General features: G+C 44.1%; 1 protein-coding gene across 1 annotated transcript in view; it reads left to right on the plus strand.

Annotated features, from left to right (window-relative positions):
• LOC120039053 (solute carrier organic anion transporter family member 2A1-like) overlaps positions 1-20,657 on the plus strand; it is a gene marked incomplete at its 3' end in the record, with an annotated part of 26,168 nt that extends 5,511 nt beyond the window's left edge. Inside the window, exons 4-9 of the mRNA XM_038984580.1 lie at positions 1,929-2,001; positions 2,473-2,637; positions 7,517-7,712; positions 10,203-10,350; positions 11,902-12,077; positions 20,593-20,657. Coding sequence (XP_038840508.1) covers positions 1,929-2,001; positions 2,473-2,637; positions 7,517-7,712; positions 10,203-10,350; positions 11,902-12,077; positions 20,593-20,657 — 823 coding nt within the window. The remainder of the gene's footprint in view (positions 1-1,928; positions 2,002-2,472; positions 2,638-7,516; positions 7,713-10,202; positions 10,351-11,901; positions 12,078-20,592) is intronic.
• Between the last annotated feature and the right edge of the window lie 1,584 nt (positions 20,658-22,241).

A 22,241-nucleotide genomic window follows, 5' to 3' on the forward strand; every position in this document is an offset into this window, starting at 1 on the left:
ATTAGTTTTCACAAAGTCTGCTGCCTCAGTTTGTATGATGGCAAATTGTATATACTCCAGAATGTTATGAAGAGTGATCAGATGAATTGCAAAGTCCCTCTTTTCCATGTCAATGAACTGAATCCCCCAAAAACATTTCCACTGCATTTCAGGCCTTCCACAAAAGGACCAGCTGACATCATGTCAGTGATTCTCTCGTTAACACAGGTTTGAGTGTTGACATGGACAAAGCTGGAGATCACTCTGTCATGCTGATTGAGTTCAAATAACAGACTGGAAGCTTCAAAAGGAGGGTGGTGCTTGGATCATTGTTCTTCCTCTGTCAACCATGGTTACCTGCAAGGAAACATGTGCCGTCATCATTGCTTTGCACAAAAAGGGCTTCACAGGCAAGAATATTACTGCCGGTTAGATTGCACCTAAATCAAACATTTATCAGATCATCAAGAACTTCAAGGAGAGCGGTTCAATTGTTGTGAAGAAGGCTTCAGGGCGCCCAAGAAAGTCCAGTAAGCGCCAGGACCGTCTCCTAAAGTTGATTCAGCTGCGGGATCGGTGCACCACCTGTACAGAGCTTGGTCAGGAATGGCAGCAGGCAGGTGTGAGTGCATCTGCACGCACAGTGAGGCGAAGACTTTTGGAAGATGGCCTGGTGTCAAGAAGGGCAGCAAAGAAGCCACTTCTCTCTAGGAAAAACATCAGGGACAGACTGATATTCTGCAAAAGGTACAGGGATTGGACAGCTGAGGACTGGGGTAAAGTAATTTTCTCTGATGAATCCCCTTTCCGATTGTTTGGGGCATCCGTAAAAAAGCTTGTCTGGAGAAGACAAGGTGAGCGATACCATCAGTCCTGTGTCATGCCAACAGTAAAGCATCCTGAGACCATTCATGTGTGGGTTTGCTTCTCAGCCAAGGGAGTGGGCTCACTCACAATTTAGCCTAAGATCACAGCCATGAATAAAGAATGGTACCAACACATCCTCCGAGAGCAACTTCTCCCAACCATCCAGGAACAGTTTGGTGACGAACAATGCCTTTTCCAGCATGATGGAGCACCTTGCCATAAGGCAAAAGTGATAACTAAGTGGCTCGGGGAACAAAACATTGATATTTTGGGTCCATGGCCCGGAAACTCCCCAGACCTTAATCCCATTGAGAACTTGTGGTCAATCCTCAAGAGGCGGGTGGACAAACAAAAACCCACAAATTCTGACAAACTCCAAGCATTGATTATGCAAAAATGGGCTGCCATCAGTCAGGATGTGGCCCAGAAGTTAATTGACAGCATGCCAGAGCGGGTTGCAGAGGTCTTGTAAAAGAAGGGTCAACACTGCAAATATTGACTCTTTGCATCAACTTCATGTAATTGTCAATAAAAGCCTTTGACAGTTATGAAATTCTTGTAATTATACTTCAGTATTCCATAGTAACATCTGACAAAATTATCTAAAGACACCGAAGCAGCAAACTTTGTGAAAATTAATATTTGTGTAATTCTAGTGTCCTGTCCAGGGGGTGTACTCGTATATATCAAGATTCTGTCTCGCTGTCTCGCTGTCTCGCTGTCTCTCTGTCTCTCTGTCTCTCTGTCTCTCTGTCTCTCTGTCTCTCTGTCTCTGTCTCTCTCTCTCTCTCTCTCTCTCTCTCTCTCTCTCTCTCTCTCGCTGTCTCGCTGTCTCGCTGTCTCGCTGTCTCGCTGTCTCGCTGTCTCTCTGTCTCTCTGTCTCTCTGTCTCTCTGTCTCTGTCTCTCTATAAAACATTTTGAATAATGAAATAAAAATATATATTTTCAGACGGGTGAAGAAAGCAAAAGAGAAGCATCTTTTGCTTTCTTCACCCGTCTGAAAATATTTTTTCCAAAATAAAAGCTCAAATGATGCGTTGTTTCTGCCATTCTTCAAGCTGAATGTGTTATTTCCTTGCAGAGTGGAACTGCAGCTGCCATTCCGAATGAAGACTCCAAAAAGCCTGCGTTCTCAATGCTTGATTTCCTGAAGAGTAAGTCCTCTATAGACAGACTGACACACACACACACACACACTCTGGCAGACATCAGCCATCGGCTGATCGACTAACACACTTGGACACATTTGTAAATATTGCTGACAGGCATGATTACAACAACACATTTTAAGCTTTCCATCGTTAGGAGATGTAGTCACTGTTGTTGGTACCGGTCCCTCTGACCATTGTTTTGAGAAACTTGTTTTATACTTGTATTGTGTGTTTTTATAGGATTTCACAGAGAGTATTTCTTAGTGAACTGACTCATTTATTTGTGTTTGTGTGTGTGTGTGTGTGTGTGTGTGTGTGTGTGTGTGTGTGTGTGTGTGTGTGTGTGTGTGTGTGTGTGTGTGTGTGTGTGTGTGTGTGTGTGTGTGTGTGTGTGTGTGTGTGTGTGTGTGTGTGTGTATATGTGTGTATATGTGTGTATGTGTGTCTGTTTGTCCTCTGTTCCTCTCTCCCCAGTGTTCCCCAAGCTGTTTGTCCGTCTGCTCCTCAGTCCTCTGTTCCTGCTGTTGGTTCTGTCTCAGTGCTGTTTCTCTTCAGTCATCGCTGGCCTCGCCACCTTCCTCAACAAGTACCTGGAGAGACAGTACAGCACGACCACCGCTTACAGCAACCTCCTCATAGGTCAGTACAGCACCACTGCCTCCTCATAGGTCAGTACAGCACCACTGCCTCCTCATAGGTCAGTACAGCACCAATGCCTCCTCATAGGTCAGTACAGCACCAATGCCTCCTCATAGGTCAGTACAGCACCACTGCCTCCTCATAGGTCAGTACAGCACCACTTCCTCCTCATAGGTCAGTACAGCACCACTTCCTCCTCATAGGTCAGTACAACACCACTGCCTCCTCATAGGTCAGTACAGCACCACTTCCTCCTCATAGGTCAGTACAACACCACTGCCTCCTCATAGGTCAGTACAGCACCACTGCCTCCTCATAGGTCAGTACAGCACCACTGCCTCCTCATAGGTCAGTACAGCACCACTGCCTCCTCATAGGTCAGTACAGCACCACTTCCTCCTCATAGGTCAGTACAGCACCACTGTCTCCTCATAGGTCAGTACAGCACCACTGTCTCCTCATAGGTCAGTACAGCACCACTTCCTCCTCATAGGTCAGTACAGCACCACTTCCTCCTCATAGGTCAGTACAGCACCACTGCCTCCTCATAGGTCAGTACAGCACCACTTCCTCCTCATAGGTCAGTACAGCACCACTTCCTCCTCATAGGTCAGTACAGCACCACTTCCTCCTCATAGGTCAGTACAGCACCACTTCCTCCTCATAGGTCAGTACAGCACCACTTCCTCCTCATAGGTCAGTACAACACCACTGCCTCCTCATAGGTCAGTACAGCACCACTTCCTCCTCATAGGTCAGTACAGCACCACTTCCTCCTCATAGGTCAGTACAGCACCACTTCCTCCTCATAGGTCAGTACAACACCACTGCCTCCTCATAGGTCAGTACAGCACCACTGCCTCCTCATAGGTCAGTACAACACACACGACGGACGTACATTTAACCTTTATTAAACTAGACAAGTCAGACAAGTCAAACCCGGACGACGGTCAAACCCGGATTGGGGGTGTCTTGCTAATTGCCTATAATTTCCACCTTTTGTCTATTCCATTTGCACAACAGCATGTGAAATTTATTGTCAATCAGTGTTGCTTCCTAAGTGGACAGTTTGATTTCACAGAAGTGTGATTGACTTGGAGTTACATTGTGTTGTTTAAGTGTTCCCTTTATTTTTTTGAGCAGTGTAGTTTATTTGAATCCACAAAATCACATTACAGTTGAGAAGGATTCACACATGGATATATGGAAACATAAAAGCACCCTCTTCTCCAGACAGCAAGCACCCTCTTCTCCAGACAGAATACACCCTCTTCTCCAGACAGAAAGCACCCTCTTCTCCAGACAGAAAGCACCCTCTTCTCAAGACAGAAAGCAGACAGCTCTTCTCCAGACAGAAAGCAGACAGCTCTTCTCCAGACAGAAAGCAGACAGCTCTTCTCCAGACAGAAAGCAGACAGCTCTTCTCCAGACAGAAAGCAGACAGCTCTTCTCCAGACAGAAAGCAGACAGCTCTTCTCCAGACAGAAAGCAGACAGCTCTTCTCCAGACAGAAAGCAGACAGCTCTTCTCCAGACAGAAAGCAGACAGCTCTTCTCCAGACAGAAAGCAGACAGCTCTTCTCCAGACAGAAAGCAGACAGCTCTTCTCCAGACAGCAAGGCTGCCTATGACAGCTGACAGAGCAGTACCTCGTTAGCTGCTGTGTCCTATGCAGGCCTGCGTACACACACACACACTATGTTGAACAGAGGAGCTAGTATGTCTGTATCTTTATTGATAAACTATAGATGCGGTAAAGAGGTCAATCGAAACTCAACCAAAACAATGGAATTGACATGGGGGGGGGGGCCATCTTGAATCTCCTCATTGCTTCCCAGCTAAATTAAAACACTCCTGGCCTAAGGTGGATCAAACCCTGGATCAAACTACGTGTGTTCATAGTGTCTGTGTCGACCGCTCTGTGGCGGAAGTTGTAGAATATTTACTTTTTTACCACAAACATTTGTGAATAATCACCAGCAGTGGAAATAATATGCCAACATAACTGGACTAACAAACTGACTGACTAACCTTTCCAGGAACAGTATGCCTTGGGTAGAAGCAGCAGATCATTTCATATTCTTTATCCTGTGCCAAACACATTCAGTTGAGTCTACGTTATTAACGTTAGCTGCTGGCTACATGATTGCATCAATCTAGCCAGCTAATGTCAGCCAGCCAGCTAGCTAGCTACGCTACTAAAGCTAACGTTAGTAGTTTTGTGAGCTAGCTATAGATTGGATCATAGAGGACGACTTAACCTGCTTTTATTAACACATACAGTGCCTTCAGAAAGTATTCATACCCCATGACGTATTCCACATTTTGTTGAGTTACAGCTGTGTTTGAAAGTTACTGCTCGACTGAGGGACCTTACAGATAATTGTATGTACAGAGATGAAACAGTCGTTCAAAAATCATGTTTAACACTATTATTGCACACAGAGCGAGTCCATTTTTACTCCTGAAATGATTTGGGCTTGCCATAACAAAGGGGATGAATACTTATTGTATTAAGACATTTCAGCTTTTCATTTTGAAAACATGATTACCATGGCTTGCTAAAGTATTCACCCCCCTTGGCATTTTTCCTATTTTGTTGCCTTACAACCTGGAATTAAAATAGATTTTTGGGGGGTTTGTATAATTTGATTTACATAACATGCCTACCACTTTGAAGTATGAAACAATTGTGAAATTGTGAAACAAACAAGAAATAAGTCAAAAAATCTGAAAACTTGAGCGTGCATAACTATTCACCCCCCCAAAGTCAATACTTTGCAGAGCCACCTTTTGTAGGAATTACAGCTGCACGTCTCTTGGTGTATGTCTCTATAAGCTTGGCACATCTAGCCACTGGGATTTTTACCCATTCTTCAAGGCAAAACTGCTCCAGCTCCTTCAAGTTGGATGGGTTCCTGCTGGTGTACAGCAATCTTTAAGTCATACCACAGATTCTCAATTGGATTGAGTTCTGAGCTTTGACTAGGCCATTCCAAGACATTTAAATGTTTCCTCTTACTGCTTTAGCAGTACTCTTAGGGACCTCTGTCCCAGTCTCAAATCTCTGGAAGACTGAAACAGATTTCCCCCAAAAATATCCCTGTACTTAGCGCCAATTATCATTCCTTCAAATTCTGACCAGTTTCCCAGTCCCTGCCGATGAAAAACATCCCCACAGCATGATGCTGCCACCATGCTTCACTGTGGGGATGGTTTTCTCGGGGTGATGAAGGGTGTTGGGTTTGCGCCAGACATAGCGTTTTCCTTGATGGCCAAAACGCTCAATTTTTGTCTCATCTGACCAGAGTACCTTCTTCCATATGATTGGGGAGTCTCCCACATGCCTTTTGGCATACACCAAACGTGTTTGCTTATTTTTTTCTTTAAGCAATGGCTTTTTTCAGGCCACTCTTCCGTAAAGCCCAGCTCTGTGGAGTGTACGGCTTAAAGTGGTCCTATGGACAGATACTCCAATCTCTGCTGTGGAGCTTTGCAGCTCCTTCAGGGTTATCTTTGGTCTCCTTGTTGCCTCTCTGATTAATGCCCTCCTTGCCTGGTCCGTGAGTTTTGGTGGGCGGCCCTCTCTTGCCAGGTCTGTTGTGGTGCCATATTCTTTCAATTTTTTAATAATGGATTTAATGGTGCTCCATGGGATGTTCAAAGTTTCGGATATTTTTTTTATAACCCAACCCTGATCTGTACTCCTCCACAACTTTGTCCCTGGCCTGTTTGGAGAGCTCCTTGGTGTTCATGGTGCCGCTTGCTTGGTGTTGCCCCTTGCTTAGTGGTGTTGCAGACTCTGGGGCCTTTCAGAACAGGTGTATATATACTGAGATGTGACACTTAGATTGCGCACAGGTGGACTTTATTTAACTAATTATGTGACTTCTGAAGGTAAATGGTTGCACCAGATCTTATTTAGGGACTTCATAGCAAAGGCGGTGAATACATATGTACGCTCAACTTTTTTTATTATTATTATTTTTTTGTTTTGTTGAAACAAGTCATTTTTTTTTCATTTCACTTCACCAATTGGGACAATTTTGTGTATGTGTCCATTACATGAAATCCAAATAAAAATCCATTGAAATTACAGGTTGTAATGAAACAAAATAGGAAAAACGCCAAGGGGGATGAATACTTTAGCAAGGCACTGTACACTTTGAATTGATGGGGTATTGTGTGTAGGCCGATGACAAACTAATCTACATTTCAGTCGGTAACAGAACAAAATGTGTAAAAAGTCAATGGGTGTGAATGTGAAGAGACTGTAGCTACCTTGAACCCACCTATCACAGGGAGGGGGGCGGGGTTACCGTGTGAAATCCCAGGTTGTATTCACTAGACAAAACAAAATGGGCTGAAATTTGGGGGGTGGTACTACGTCAACTTGTTCAGTGAGAAACGACTGCTTTCTTTTCCATTGCAGTTTTTTTTCTACGTTTTATTTTCTATGACGTGAACTAATAAATGTCTGGTGAAACGCGTTTGGTGCTGCTGCTTTTGAAAATGGTATGGCGGCGCCATACCAGATTGAAAAGTACTGGGGCAAATGCTGTCTCGCTACACGTTTTCCCTGCGGCTCTGATCTGGGTACCAGTCTCTGTAACATTCCACTCCTTGTACTCTGTGCCATGTACAATGTAAAAGCTGAACAGAGACTGGCAACCAGGCTAGCGTTTGTATGCCTGAGACAATAAAGTTGATCTTTTAGTGAAGTCAGTTCTCTAAGTACTCTTTCATACTATCTCTGTCTTTGGAGTTCTGTATGTAGATATCGATACACCACACAGATACAAAGAAACAGTATACGGTCACATACTGTGGAGAAAGTATTTAAATCTGTTCTGCTCTCAAAATCTTGTCTTCTCCCACAGGTGCGGTGAACCTTCCGTCCGTTGCCGTGGGGATACTGGTGGGTGGAGTCATCATGAAGAGGACAGGTCTCTCTCTGAAGACCATCCCTCGTTTCTCTGTCGCCATGCTCACCATCTCTGTCCTCCTCATCATCCCTCTCTTCTTCATGGGCTGTCCCACACAGAGGGTGGCGAAGGTCAACTACACACCCCATGGGTGAGTCAGAGAAGGGATCTGCATCTTTGCCAAACAGTTACATATTTGGAGGGCCATGTCCTGACTGATTGGGCCATGTAGCCCTGGTTGGTTGGGCCATGTAGCACTGGTTGATTGGGCCATGTAGCACTGGTTGATTGGGCCATGTAGCACTGGTTGATTGGGCCATGTTCTGGTTGATTGGGCCATGTCCTGGTTGGTTGGGCCATTTCCTGGTTGATTGGGCCATGTCCTGGTTGATTGGGCCATGTCCTGGTTGATTGGGCCATGTCCTGGCTGATTGGGCCATGTCCTGGCTGATTGGGCCATGTCCTGGTTAATTTTGTCCTGTCTTGGCTGATTGGGCCCTGCCTTGGCTGATTGGGCCCTGCCTTGGCTGATTGGGCCCTGTCTTGGCTGATTGGGCCCTGTCTTGGCTGATTGGGCCCTGTCTTGGCTGATTGGGCCCTGTCTTGGCTGATTGGGCCCTGTCTTGGCTGATTGGGCCCTGTCTTGGCTGATTGGGCCCTGTCTTGGCTGATTGGGCCCTGTCTTGGCTGATTGGGCCCTGTCCTGGCTGATTGGGCCCTGTCTTGGCTGATTGGGCTGTTGTTGATGTTGTTTGTAGTTTGTCATTTTGGGGATGCTGTGTTACTGTCTCTGTAGATTGACAGTTGATATTTTGTAGGTTTTTAATTCACAGAGTTCTAGAGAGGTCATGAGGACTAGAGGACAGAAGCATTTTAAGTCATTGTATAAAAAAAGAGTCTGGTGAAACACTTGCACAAGGCCATCAGTTACAATATTGTCAGGTCTTGAGGACATTAAACTTAATTTAGCTTACCTTTTGATATTACACAAGCAAACATACGGAGCCTTGTGAACTTTGTAGAAGACAACGTTAATTAACTAGCCACTTGTGGACACTAAGACAAAGGCTACTGTTTGGCGCTGTGCCACTGGTGAACCCAAACAACTAGGGATGTTGTTACTAAAGTACAACACCAAACAGAGGCTAATGAACAACATATAACAATAACAGGAACTCTGGTCTTTACCCCATAACCCCATATCTCGGTTGTCTTCTGTTATGTGGTTTGGCACTGAGCTCTACTGATAAACTTAACTCACCCAGAACTCTACTGATGAACTTAACTCACCCAGAACTCTACTGATAAACTTAACTCACCCAGAACTCTACTGATGAACTTAACTCACCCAGAACTCTACTGATGAACTTAACTCACCCAGAACTCTACTGATAAACTTAACTCACCCAGAACTCTACTGATGAACTTAACTCACCCAGAACTCTACTGATAAACTTAACTCACCCAGAACTCTACTGATGAACTTAACTCACCCAGAACTCTACTGATGAACTTAACTCACCCAGAACTCTACTGATGAACTTAACTCACCCAGAACTCTACTGATGAACTTAACTCACCCAGAACTCTACTGATGAACTTAACTCACCCAGAACTCTACTGATAAACTTAACTCACCCAGAACTCTACTGATGAACTTAACTCACCCAGAACTCTACTGATAAACTTAACTCACCCAGAACTCTACTGATGAACTTAACTCACCCAGAACTCTACTGATGAACTTAACTCACCCAGAACTCTACTGATGAACTTAACTCACCCAGAACTCTACTGATAAACTTAACTCACCCAGAACTCTACTGATAAACTTAACTCACCCAGAACTCTACTGATGAACTTAACTCACCCAGAACTCTACTGTGATCCCATAACCCTTATATAAACGTGGAAATGCCCTTTTCACACTACTGAGCTGAGCCGAGGTGAGCCAAGCCAAGCTAGCCTTGTACACATCTGGCCTGCTTAGGCATTTAAAAAAATATATATATATTTCACCTTTATTTAACAAGGTAGGCTAGTTGAGAACAAGTTCTCATTTACAACTGTGACCTGGCCAAGATAAAGCAAAGCAGTGTGAACAGACAACAACACAGAGTTACACATGGAGTAAACAATAAACAAGTCAATAACACAGTAGGAAACAAAAGAGTCTATATACATTGTGTGCAAAAGGCATGAGGAGGTAGGCAATAAATAGGCCATAGGAGAGAATAATTACAATTTAGCAGATTAACACTGGGGTGATAAATCATCAGATGATCATGTGCAAGTAGAGATACTGGTGTGCAAAAGAGCAGAAAAGTAAATAAATAAAAACAGTAAGGGGATGAGGTAGGTAAATTGGGTGGGCTGTTTACAGATGGACTATGTACAGCTGCAGCGATCGGTTAGCTGCTCAGATAGCAGATGTTTAAAGTTGGTGAGGGAAATAAAAGTCTCCAACTTCAGCGATTTTTTGCAATTCGTTAGGCATCCACCATAGTTGCTGGAACCGTGCTGGAAAGGTCAACATGAAAAGACAATATCTGAGCCAGCTCAGCACAATAATGTGGAAAAATGGTATAACTCTATTGTGACACCCTAACCCATTCTCTAAACATCTTCTCCCCTCCCACAGATTTCTGTCAACCTGTTATTCCAACTGCTCCTGTCCTGTTAACGCCTTTAACCCAGTGTGTGGATCTGACAACATCGAGTACCTGTCTCCCTGTCACGCAGGCTGCAAAGAGTACACCAAAGAACCCAAGAACAAATTCAGGGTTCTGGTAGGTGGCCATTTAATCTCAGGCTTCTGATGAGTGCGCATTCATCTGCTTTGATTGCAGAAAGATAAGTCAAAATTAAGTTAGGGAAGTAATATGGCATAACTGAACCAATGGTAATGTTACAGATGTAGGATCTTAATTTGATCACCCAGTAAATGTCCTGTACAGCAGGAAATGCAAACTTGTAGTGTAAAGTACTACTTAAGTAATTTTTGGGGGTATCTGTACTTTACTATTTATACTTTTGACAACTTTAACTTCACTACATTCCTAAAGAATATAATGTACTTTTTACTCCATACATTTTCCCTGACACCCAAAAGTACTCGTTACATTTTGAGTGCTTAGCAGGACAGGAATAAGGTCTAATTCACACACTTATCCAGAGAACATCCCTGGTCATCCCTACTGTTTCTGATCTGGAGGACTCACTAAACACATACTTTGTTTGTAAATTAAGTCTAAATTAGTGTTGAAGTGTGCCCCTGGCTATCCGTAAATTAAGAAAACAAGAAATGGTGCCATCTTTATTGCTTAATATAAGGAATTTTAAATGATTTATACTTTTACTTTTGATACTTAAGTATGTTTTAGCAATTACATGTACGTTTGATACTTTAGTATATTAAAAACCAAATACTTTTAGACTTTTACTCAAGTAGTATTTTACTGGGTGACTCACTTTTACCTGAGTCATTTTCTATTAAGGTATCTTTACTTTTACTCAAGTATGACAATTGGGTACTTTTTTCACTACCGATTGTAGTGTATTCAAGGTTTAAAAAAGCTTCTAACGTTTCCACTTAAAAACGTCAGACTTGATTTGCCCAAACAAACAAATGTATCCAAACCCTTACAAAAATGTCCATGAATTATAATCCACAAAATAATTCACATTTTCCTGTTACTGCAGGGCCATGTCCTGGTATGTTCCTACTGTAAGAAACGGGTCAAATTAAGATTCTACATCTGTAAGGTCTAAATCTTCAACTGGTTAAACTGATTAAACCCAGTCTAGGAGAGTGTCTTTGGGTCAGCAAGGCAGCCAGCCAGACATATCGCTATGTGTCTGACTGTGCTACAGTCTCTCTACCTACAGTGCAGCTACACGATACGGATGGTTAACAATCAATGGTCCGGTCCGATCCGTCTGTAATCAGCCCTGGGACACAGGAAGTGTTCTAAGTGGAGATAAACCACGTGTAGATGTTGCAGTAGTAGAGTAATCCACAAGTAAAAGGACTGTGGCAAGGCTCATAGTTAAATTGACTTAGTGTATATATAATAAACAATGCATGGCCATTATGTTGACTAGTTGAAATTAGTTAGTCTTCAATTCAGACCAAGAGTTAACTGTAGTTAACGTTAATTACAGTACTTTGAAATCAGTACAGGGTATCGATCGTTCACAATTTAGCCGTTGTCTTAATTGAAAATAAGTCATGTTGTACAATTTGCTTTTTGAATCTGAGAAATGTATGGCATACTGTATATGTTGTCTATCTTTTATATATTGACACTGGTGTCTCCTGTGTTCTTCTTCTGCTGTAGAAGTACACAGACTGTGTCTGTATAGCTTACAGCCAGGGTAGTGGTGGGGCTACTGCCCGCCCCGGACCATGCCCCAACCAATGTCCTCACTTCCTGCTTCCTGTCATGTTCCTCATCTCTCTGGCCGGGTTGATCGCCTCCCTAACACACAACCCCATCTATATGATGGTCCTCAGGTAACCTCTCTCTCTCTAACACACAACCCCATCTATATGATGGTCCTCAGGTAACCTCTCTAACACACAACCCCATCTATATGATGGTCCTCAGGTAACCTCTCTAACACACAACCCCATCTATATGATGGTCCTCAGGTAACCTCTCTAACACACAACCCCATCTATATGATGGTCCTCAGGTAACCTCTCTCTCCCTAACACACAGCCCCATCTATATGATGGTCCTCAGGTAACCTCTCTCTCTCTAACACACAACCCCATCTATATGATGGTCCTCAGGTAACCTCTCTCTCTCTAACACACAACCCCATCTATATGATGGTCCTCAGGTAACCTCTCTCTCTCTAACACACAACCCCATCTATATGATGGTCCTCAGGTAACCTCTCTCTCCCTAACACACAGCCCCATCTATATGATGGTCCTCAGGTAACCTCTCTCTCTCTAACACACAACCCCATCTATATGATGGTCCTCAGGTAACCTCCCTAACACACAACCCCATCTATATGATGGTCCTCAGGTAACCTCTCTCTCTTTCTAACACACAGCCCCATCTATATGATGGTCCTCAGGTAACCTCTCTAACACACAACCCCATCTATATGATGGTCCTCAGGTAACCTCTCTCTCTCTAACACACAACCCCATCTATATGATGGTCCTCAGGTAACCTCTCTCTCTCTAACACACAACCCCATCTATATGATGGTCCTCAGGTAACCTCTCTCTCTCTCTAACACACAACCCCATCTATATGATGGTCCTCAGGTAACCTCTCTCCCTAACACACAACCCCATCTATATGATGGTCCTCAGGTAACCTCTCTCTCTCTAACACACTACCACATCTATATGATGGTCCTCAGGTAACCTCTCTCTCTCTAACACACAGCCCCATCTATATGATGGTCCTCAGGTAACCTCTCTAACACACAACCCCATCTATATGATGGTCCTCAGGTAACCTCTCTAACACACAACCCCATCTATATGATGGTCCTCAGGTAACCTCTCTCTAACACACAACCCCATCTATATGATGGTCCTCAGGTAACCTCTCTCCCTAACACACAACCCCATCTATATGATGGTCCTCAGGTAACCTCTCTCTCCCTAACACACAACCCCATCTATATGATGGTCCTCAGGTAACTCTCTCCCTAACACACATCCCCATCTATATGATGGTCCTCAGGTAACCTCTCTCTCTCTCTAACACACAACCCCATCTATATGATGGTCCTCAGGTAACCTCTCTCTCTCTAACACACAACCCCATCTATATGATGGTCCTCAGGTAACCTCTCTCTCCCTAACACACAACCCCATCTATATGATGGTCCTCAGGTAACCTCTCTCTCTCTAACACACAACCCCATCTATATGATGGTCCTCAGGTAACCTCTCTCTCCCTAACACACAACCCCATCTATATGATGGTCCTCAGGTAACTCTCTCCCTAACACACAACCCCATCTATATGATGGTCCTCAGGTAACCTCTCTAACACACAACCCCATCTATATGATGGTCCTCAGGTAACCTCTCTCTCCCTAACACACAACCCCATCTATATGATGGTCCTCAGGTAACCTCTCTCTCTCTAACACACAGCCCCATCTATATGATGGTCCTCAGGTAACCTCTCTCTCCCTAACACACAACCCCATCTATATGATGGTCCTCAGGTAACCTCTCTCTCCCTAACACACAACCCCATCTATATGATGGTCCTCAGGTAACTCTCTCCCTAACACACAACCCCATCTATATGATGGTCCTCAGGTAACCTCTCTCTCTCTAACACACAACCCCATCTATATGATGGTCCTCAGGTAACCTCTCTCTCTCTAACACACAACCCCATCTATATGATGGTCCTCAGGTAACCTCTCTCTCCCTAACACACAACCCCATCTATATGATGGTCCTCAGGTAACCTCTCTCTCCCTAACACACAACCCCATCTATATGATGGTCCTCAGGTAACCTCTCTCTCCCTAACACACAACCCCATCTATATGATGGTCCTCAGGTAACTCTCTCCCTAACACACAACCCCATCTATATGATGGTCCTCAGGTAACTCTCTCCCTAACACACAACCCCATCTATATGATGGTCCTCAGGTAACCTCTCTCTCTAACACACAACCCCATCTATATGATGGTCCTCAGGTAACCTCTCTCTCTCTCTAACACACAACCCCATCTATATGATGGTCCTCAGGTAACCTCTCTCCCTAACACACAACCCCATCTATATGATGGTCCTCAGGTAACCTCTCTCTCTCTAACACACTACCACATCTATATGATGGTCCTCAGGTAACCTCTCTCTCTCTAACACACAGCCCCATCTATATGATGGTCCTCAGGTAACCTCTCTAACACACAACCCCATCTATATGATGGTCCTCAGGTAACCTCTCTAACACACAACCCCATCTATATGATGGTCCTCAGGTAACCTCTCTCTAACACACAACCCCATCTATATGATGGTCCTCAGGTAACCTATCTAACACACAACCCCATCTATATGATGGTCCTCAGGTAACCTCTCTCTCCCTAACACACAACCCCATCTATATGATGGTCCTCAGGTAACCACTCTCTCTAACACACAACCCCATCTATATGATGGTCCTCAGGTAACCTCTCTCTCTCTAACACACAACCCCATCTATATGATGGTCCTCAGGTAACCTCTCTCTCCCTAACACACAACCCCATCTATATGATGGTCCTCAGGTAACCACTCTCTCTAACACACAACCCCATCTATATGATGGTCCTCAGGTAACCTCTCTCTCTCTAACACACAACCCCATCTATATGATGGTCCTCAGGTAATCTCTCTCTCCCTAACACACAACCCCATCTATATGATGGTCCTCAGGTAACTCTCTCCCTAACACACAGCCCCATCTATATGATGGTCCTCAGGTAATCTCTCTCTCTAACACACAACCCCATCTATATGATGGTCCTCAGGTAACCTCTCTCTCTCTAACACACATCCCCATCTATATGATGGTCCTCAGGTAACCTCTCTCTCTCTAACACACAACCCCATCTATATGATGGTCCTCAGGTAACTCTCTCCCTAACACGCAACCCCATCTATATGATGGTCCTCAGGTAACCTCTCTCTCCCTAACACACAACCCCATCTATATGATGGTCCTCAGGTAACCTCTCTCTCCCTAACACACAACCCCATCTATATGATGGTCCTCAGGTAACCTCTCTCTCTAACACACAACCCCATCTATATGATGGTCCTCAGGTAACCTCTCTCTCTCTCTAACACACAACCCCATCTATATGATGGTCCTCAGGTAACCTCTCTCCCTAACACACAACCCCATCTATATGATGGTCCTCAGGTAACCTCTCTCTCTCTAACACACTACCACATCTATATGATGGTCCTCAGGTAACCTCTCTCTCTCTAACACACAGCCCCATCTATATGATGGTCCTCAGGTAACCTCTCTAACACACAACCCCATCTATATGATGGTCCTCAGGTAACCTCTCTCTCTCTAACACACAACCCCATCTATATGATGGTCCTCAGGTAACCTCTCTCTCCCTAACACACAACCCCATCTATATGATGGTCCTCAGGTAACTCTCTCCCTAACACACAACCCCATCTATATGATGGTCCTCAGGTAACCTCTCTCTCCCTAACACACAACCCCATCTATATGATGGTCCTCAGGTAACCTCTCTCTCTAACACACAACCCCATCTATATGATGGTCCTCAGGTAACCTCTCTCTCTCTAACACACAACCCCATCTATATGATGGTCCTCAGGTAACCTCTCTCTCTCTAACACACAACCCCATCTATATGATGGTCCTCAGGTAACCTCTCTCTCTCTAACACACATCCCCATCTATATGATGGTCCTCAGGTAACCTCTCTCTCTCTAACACACAACCCCATCTATATGATGGTCCTCAGGTAACTCTCTCCCTAACACGCAACCCCATCTATATGATGGTCCTCAGGTAACCTCTCTCTCCCTAACACACAACCCCATCTATATGATGGTCCTCAGGTAACCTCTCTCTCTAACACACAACCCCATCTATATGATGGTCCTCAGGTAACCTCTCTCTCTCTCTAACACACAACCCCATCTATATGATGGTCCTCAGGTAACCTCTCTCCCTAACACACAACCCCATCTATATGATGGTCCTCAGGTAACCTCTCTCTCTCTAACACACTACCACATCTATATGATGGTCCTCAGGTAACCTCTCTCTAACACACAGCCCCATCTATATGATGGTCCTCAGGTAACCTCTCTAACACACAACCCCATCTATATGATGGTCCTCAGGTAACCTCTCTCTCTCTAACACACAACCCCATCTATATGATGGTCCTCAGGTAACCTCTCTCTCTCTAACACACAACCCCATCTATATGATGGTCCTCAGGTAACCACTCTCTCTCTAACACACAACCCCATCTATATGATGGTCCTCAGGTAACCTCTCTCTCTCTCTAACACACAACCCCATCTATATGATGGTCCTCAGGTAACCTCTCTCTCTCTAACACACAACCCCATCTATATGATGGTCCTCAGGTAACCTCTCTAACACACAACCCCATCTATATGATGGTCCTCAGGTAACCTCTCTAACACACAACCCCATCTATATGATGGTCCTCAGGTAACCTCTCTAACACACAACCCCATCTACATGATGGTCCTCAGGTAACCTCTCTCTCTCTCCCTAACACACAACCCCATCTATATGATGGTCCTCAGGTAACCTCTCTCTCTAACACACAACCCCATCTACATGATGGTCCTCAGGTAACCTCTCTCCCTAACACACAACCCCATCTATATGATGGTCCTCAGGCAACCTCTCTCTCTAACACACAACCCCATCTACATGATGGTCCTCAGGTAACCTCTCTCCCTAACACACATCCCCATCTATATGATGGTCCTCAGGTAACCTCTCTCTCCCTAACACACAGCCCCATCTATATGATGGTCCTCAGGTAACCTCTCTCTCTAACACACAACCCCATCTATATGATGGTCCTCAGGTAACCTCTCTAACACACAACCCCATCTATATGATGGTCCTCAGGTAACCTCTCTCTCTAACACACAACCCCATCTACATGATGGTCCTCAGGTAACCTCTCTCTCTCTCCCTAACACACAACCCCATCTATATGATGGTCCCCAGGTAACCTCTCTCTCTCTAACACACAACCCCATCTATATGATGGTCCTCAGGTAACCTCTCTCTCTCTAACACACAACCCCATCTATATGATGGTCCTCAGGTAACCTCTCTCTCTCTAACACACAACCCCATCTATATGATGGTCCTCAGGTAACCTCTCTCTCTCTAACACACAACCCCATCTATATGATGGTCCTCAAGTAACCTCTCTCTCTAACACACAACCCCATCTATATGATGGTCCTCAGGTAACCTCTCTCTCTCTAACACACAACCCCATCTATATGATGGTCCTCAGGTAACCTCTCTCTCCCTAACACACAACCCCATCTACATGATGGTCCTCAGGTAACCTCTCTCCCTAACACACAGCCCCATCTATATGATGGTCCTCAGGTAACCTCTCCCTCTCCCTAACACACAACCCCATCTATATGATGGTCCTCAGGTAACCTCTCTAACACACAACCCCATCTATATGATGGTCCTCAGGTAACCTCTCTAACACACAACCCCATCTATATGATGGTCCTCAGGTAACCTCTCTCTCTCTAACACACAACCCCATCAATATGATGGTCCTCAGGTAACCTCTCTCTCTCTAACACACAACCCCATCTATATGATGGTCCTCAGGTAACCTCTCTCTCTCTAACACACAACCCCATCTATATGATGGTCCTCAGGTAACCTCTCTCTCTCTAACACACAACCCCATCTATATGATGGTCCTCAGGTAACCTCTCTCTCTCTAACACACAACCCCATCTATATGATGGTCCTCAAGTAACCTCTCTCTCTAACACACAACCCCATCTATATGATGGTCCTCAGGTAACCTCTCTCTCTCTAACACACAACCCCATCTATATGATGGTCCTCAGGTAACCTCTCTCTCCCTAACACACAACCCCATCTACATGATGGTCCTCAGGTAACCTCTCTCCCTAACACACAGCCCCATCTATATGATGGTCCTCAGGTAACCTCTCCCTCTCCCTAACACACAACCCCATCTATATGATGGTCCTCAGGTAACCTCTCTAACACACAACCCCATCTATATGATGGTCCTCAGGTAACCTCTCTCTCTCTAACACACAACCCCATCAATATGATGGTCCTCAGGTAACCTCTCTCTCTCTAACACACAACCCCATCTATATGATGGTCCTCAGGTAACCTCTCTCTCTCTAACACACAACCCCATCTATATGATGGTCCTCAGGTAACCTCTCTAACACACAACCCCATCTATATGATGGTCCTCAGGTAACCTCTCTCTCTCTAACACACAACCCCATCTATATGATGGTCCTCAGGTAACCTCTCTAACACCAACCCATCTATATGATGGTCCTCAGGTAACCTCTCTAACACACAACCCCATCTACATTATGGTCCTCAGGTAACCTCTCTCTCTCTAACACACAACCCCATCTATATGATGGTCCTCAGGTAACCTCTCTCTCTCTAACACACAACCCCATCTATATGATGGTCCTCAGGTAACCTCTCTCTCTCTCCCTAACACACAGCCCCATCTATATGATGGTCCTCAGGTAACCTCTCTCTCCCTAACACACAACCCCATCTATATGATGGTCCTCAGGTAACCTCTCTCTCCCTAACACACAACCCCATCTATATGATGGTCCTCAGGTAACCTCTCTCTCTCTAACACACAACCCCATCTATATGATGGTCCTCAGGTAACCTCTCTCTCTCTCTAACACACAACCCCATCTATATGATGGTCCTCAGGTAACTCTCTCCCTAACACACAACCCCATCTATATGATGGTCCTCAGGTAACCTCTCTCTCTCTCTAACACACAACCCCATCTATATGATGGTCCTCAGGTAACCTCTCTCCCTAACACACAACCCCATCTATATGATGGTCCTCAGGTAACCTCTCTCTCTCTAACACACAACCCCATCTATATGATGGTCCTCAGGTAACCTATCTAACACACAACCCCATCTATATGATGGTCCTCAGGTAACCTCTCTCCCTAACACACAACCCCATCTATATGATGGTCCTCAGGTAACCTCTCTCTAACACACAACCCCATCTATATGATGGTCCTCAGGTAACCTATCTAACACACAACCCCATCTATATGATGGTCCTCAGGTAACCTCTCTCTCCCTAACACACAACCCCATCTATATGATGGTCCTCAGGTAACCCCTCTCTCTCTAACACACAACCCCATCTATATGATGGTCCTCAGGTAACCTCTCTCTCTAACACACAACCCCATCTATATGATGGTCCTCAGGTAACCTCTCTCTTTCTAACACACAACCCCATCTATATGATGGGCCTCAGGTAACCTCTCTCTCTCTAACACACAACCCCATCTATATGATGGTCCTCAGGTAACCTCTCTCTCCCTAACACACAACCCCATCTATATGATGGCCCTCAGGTAACCTCTCTCTCTCTAACACACAGCCCCATCTATATGATGGTCCTCAGGTAACCTCTCTAACACACAACCCCATCTATATGATGGTCCTCAGGTAACCTCTCTCTCCCTAACACACAGCCCCATCTATATGATGGTCCTCAGGTAACCTCTCTCTCCCTAACACACAGCCCCATCTATATGATGGTCCTCAGGTAACCTCTCTCTCCCTAACACACAGCCCCATCTATATGATGGTCCTCAGGTAACCTCTCTCTCTAACACACAGCCCCATCTATATGATGGTCCTCAGGTAACCTCTCTCTCTAACACACAACCCCATCTATATGATGGTCCTCAGGTAACCTCTCTCTCTCTCCCTAACACACAACCCCATCTATATGATGGTCCTCAGGTAACCTCTCTCTCTAACACACAACCCCATCTATATGATGGAATATATTTTGATTTGTTCAACACTTTTTTTGGTTACTACATGATTCCATATGTGTTATTTCATAGTGTTGATGTCTTCACTATTATTCTACAATGTAGAAAATAGTAAAAATAAAGAAAAACCCTTGAATGAGTAGGTGTGTCCAAACTTTTGACTGGTACTGAATATATGATGGTCCTCAGCTAAATAATGGCTGGATAAAGTGTAATTTCATTTAATTGTTCATTATAATTTGATTTGATGTGGAATACTCCTCATAAGTAGCACAAAGACCATAGAGAAGAAAACACTGAACATGTTTAACATATTTAACATATTTAAGCTAAAACATTATAATTCGTTTTTTTATTTTTTTTAAATGTAATCTATCTTTCTTTGCTTGAATTGTTTCAGAACTGTTCCCCATGAAGACAAATCCTTTGCCATAGGAGTCCAGTTTCTGCTCATGAGAGTGCTTGGTAAGTGTCCTCTTTTTTATGTCTTCTTTATAAAGACAGATGTTGCTAAAACAACACACAATGGAATCTAATGATATATCAAATCCACCGCTCCAGGATATGACCCGTCTTCTAGGATATGACCCGGCTTTATCATCCGTCAATGTAGTGTTACAGTGCCCTCTAGTGGATGACAACTGATGTGAACTATATTGAAATGCCGTTATTTTCTATGAACAGTGTTCATTTTTAGAGTTATGTCTAAGATAATGTCCATATTATTGTATTATAATAGCCTGGTTACCAGCCCTGTTCAACATGACCATCCTCAGCTCCTGTATATAATATAATATTAAATAGCCTGGTTACCAGCCCTGTTCAGCATGACCATCCTCAGCTCCTGTATATAATATAATATTAAATAGCCTGGTTACCAGCCCTGTTCAACATGACCATCCTCAGCTCCTGTATATAATATAATATTAAATAGCCTGGTTACCAGCCCTGTTCAACATGACCATCCTCAGCTCCTGTATATAATATAATATTAAATAGCCTGGTTACCAGCCCTGTTCAACATGACCATCCTCAGCTCCTGTATATAATATAATATTAAATAGCCTGGTTACCAGCCCTGTTCAACATGACCATCCTCAGCTCCTGTATATAATATAATATTAAATAGCCTGGTTACCAGCCCTGTTCAGCATGACCATCCTCAGCTCCTGTATATAATATAATATTAAATAGCCTGGTTACCAGCCCTGTTCAACATGACCATCCTCAGCTCCTGTATATAATATAATATTAAATAGCCTGGTTACCAGCCCTGTTCAACATGACCATCCTCAGCTCCTGTATATAATATCATATTAAATAGCCTGGTTACCAGCCCTGTTCAACATGACCATCCTCAGCTCCTGTATATAATATAATATTAAATAGCCTGGTTACCAGCCCTGTTCAACATGACCATCCTCAGCTCCTGTATATAATAATATTAAATAGCCTGGTTACCAGCCCTGTTCAGCATGACCATCCTCAGCTCCTGTATATAATATAATATTAAATAGCCTGGTTACCAGCCCTGTTCAGCATGACCATCCTCAGCTCCTGTATATAATATTAAATAGCCTGGTTACCAGCCCTGTTCAACATGACCATCCTCAGCTCCTGTATATAATATTAAATAGCCTGGTTACCAGCCCTGTTCAGCATGACCATCCTCAGCTCCTGTATATAATATCATATTAAATAGCCTGGTTACCAGCCCTGTTCAACATGACCATCCTCAGCTCCTGTATATAATATAATATTAAATAGCCTGGTTACCAGCCCTGTTCAACATGACCATCCTCAGCTCCTGTATATAATATTAAATAGCCTGGTTACCAGCCCTGTTCAGCATGACCATCCTCAGCTCCTGTATATAATATAATATTAAATAGCCTGGTTACCAGCCCTGTTCAGCATGACCATCCTCAGCTCCTGTATATAATATTAAATAGCCTGGTTACCAGCCCTGTTCAACATGACCATCCTCAGCTCCTGTATATAATATATATTAAATAGCCTGGTTACCAGCCCTGTTCAGCATGACCATCC

The sequence above is a fragment of the Salvelinus namaycush genome, unplaced genomic scaffold (genome assembly GCF_016432855.1).
Source record: "Salvelinus namaycush isolate Seneca unplaced genomic scaffold, SaNama_1.0 Scaffold2496, whole genome shotgun sequence".
In the NCBI taxonomy this organism is placed as follows: Eukaryota; Metazoa; Chordata; class Actinopteri; order Salmoniformes; family Salmonidae; genus Salvelinus; species Salvelinus namaycush.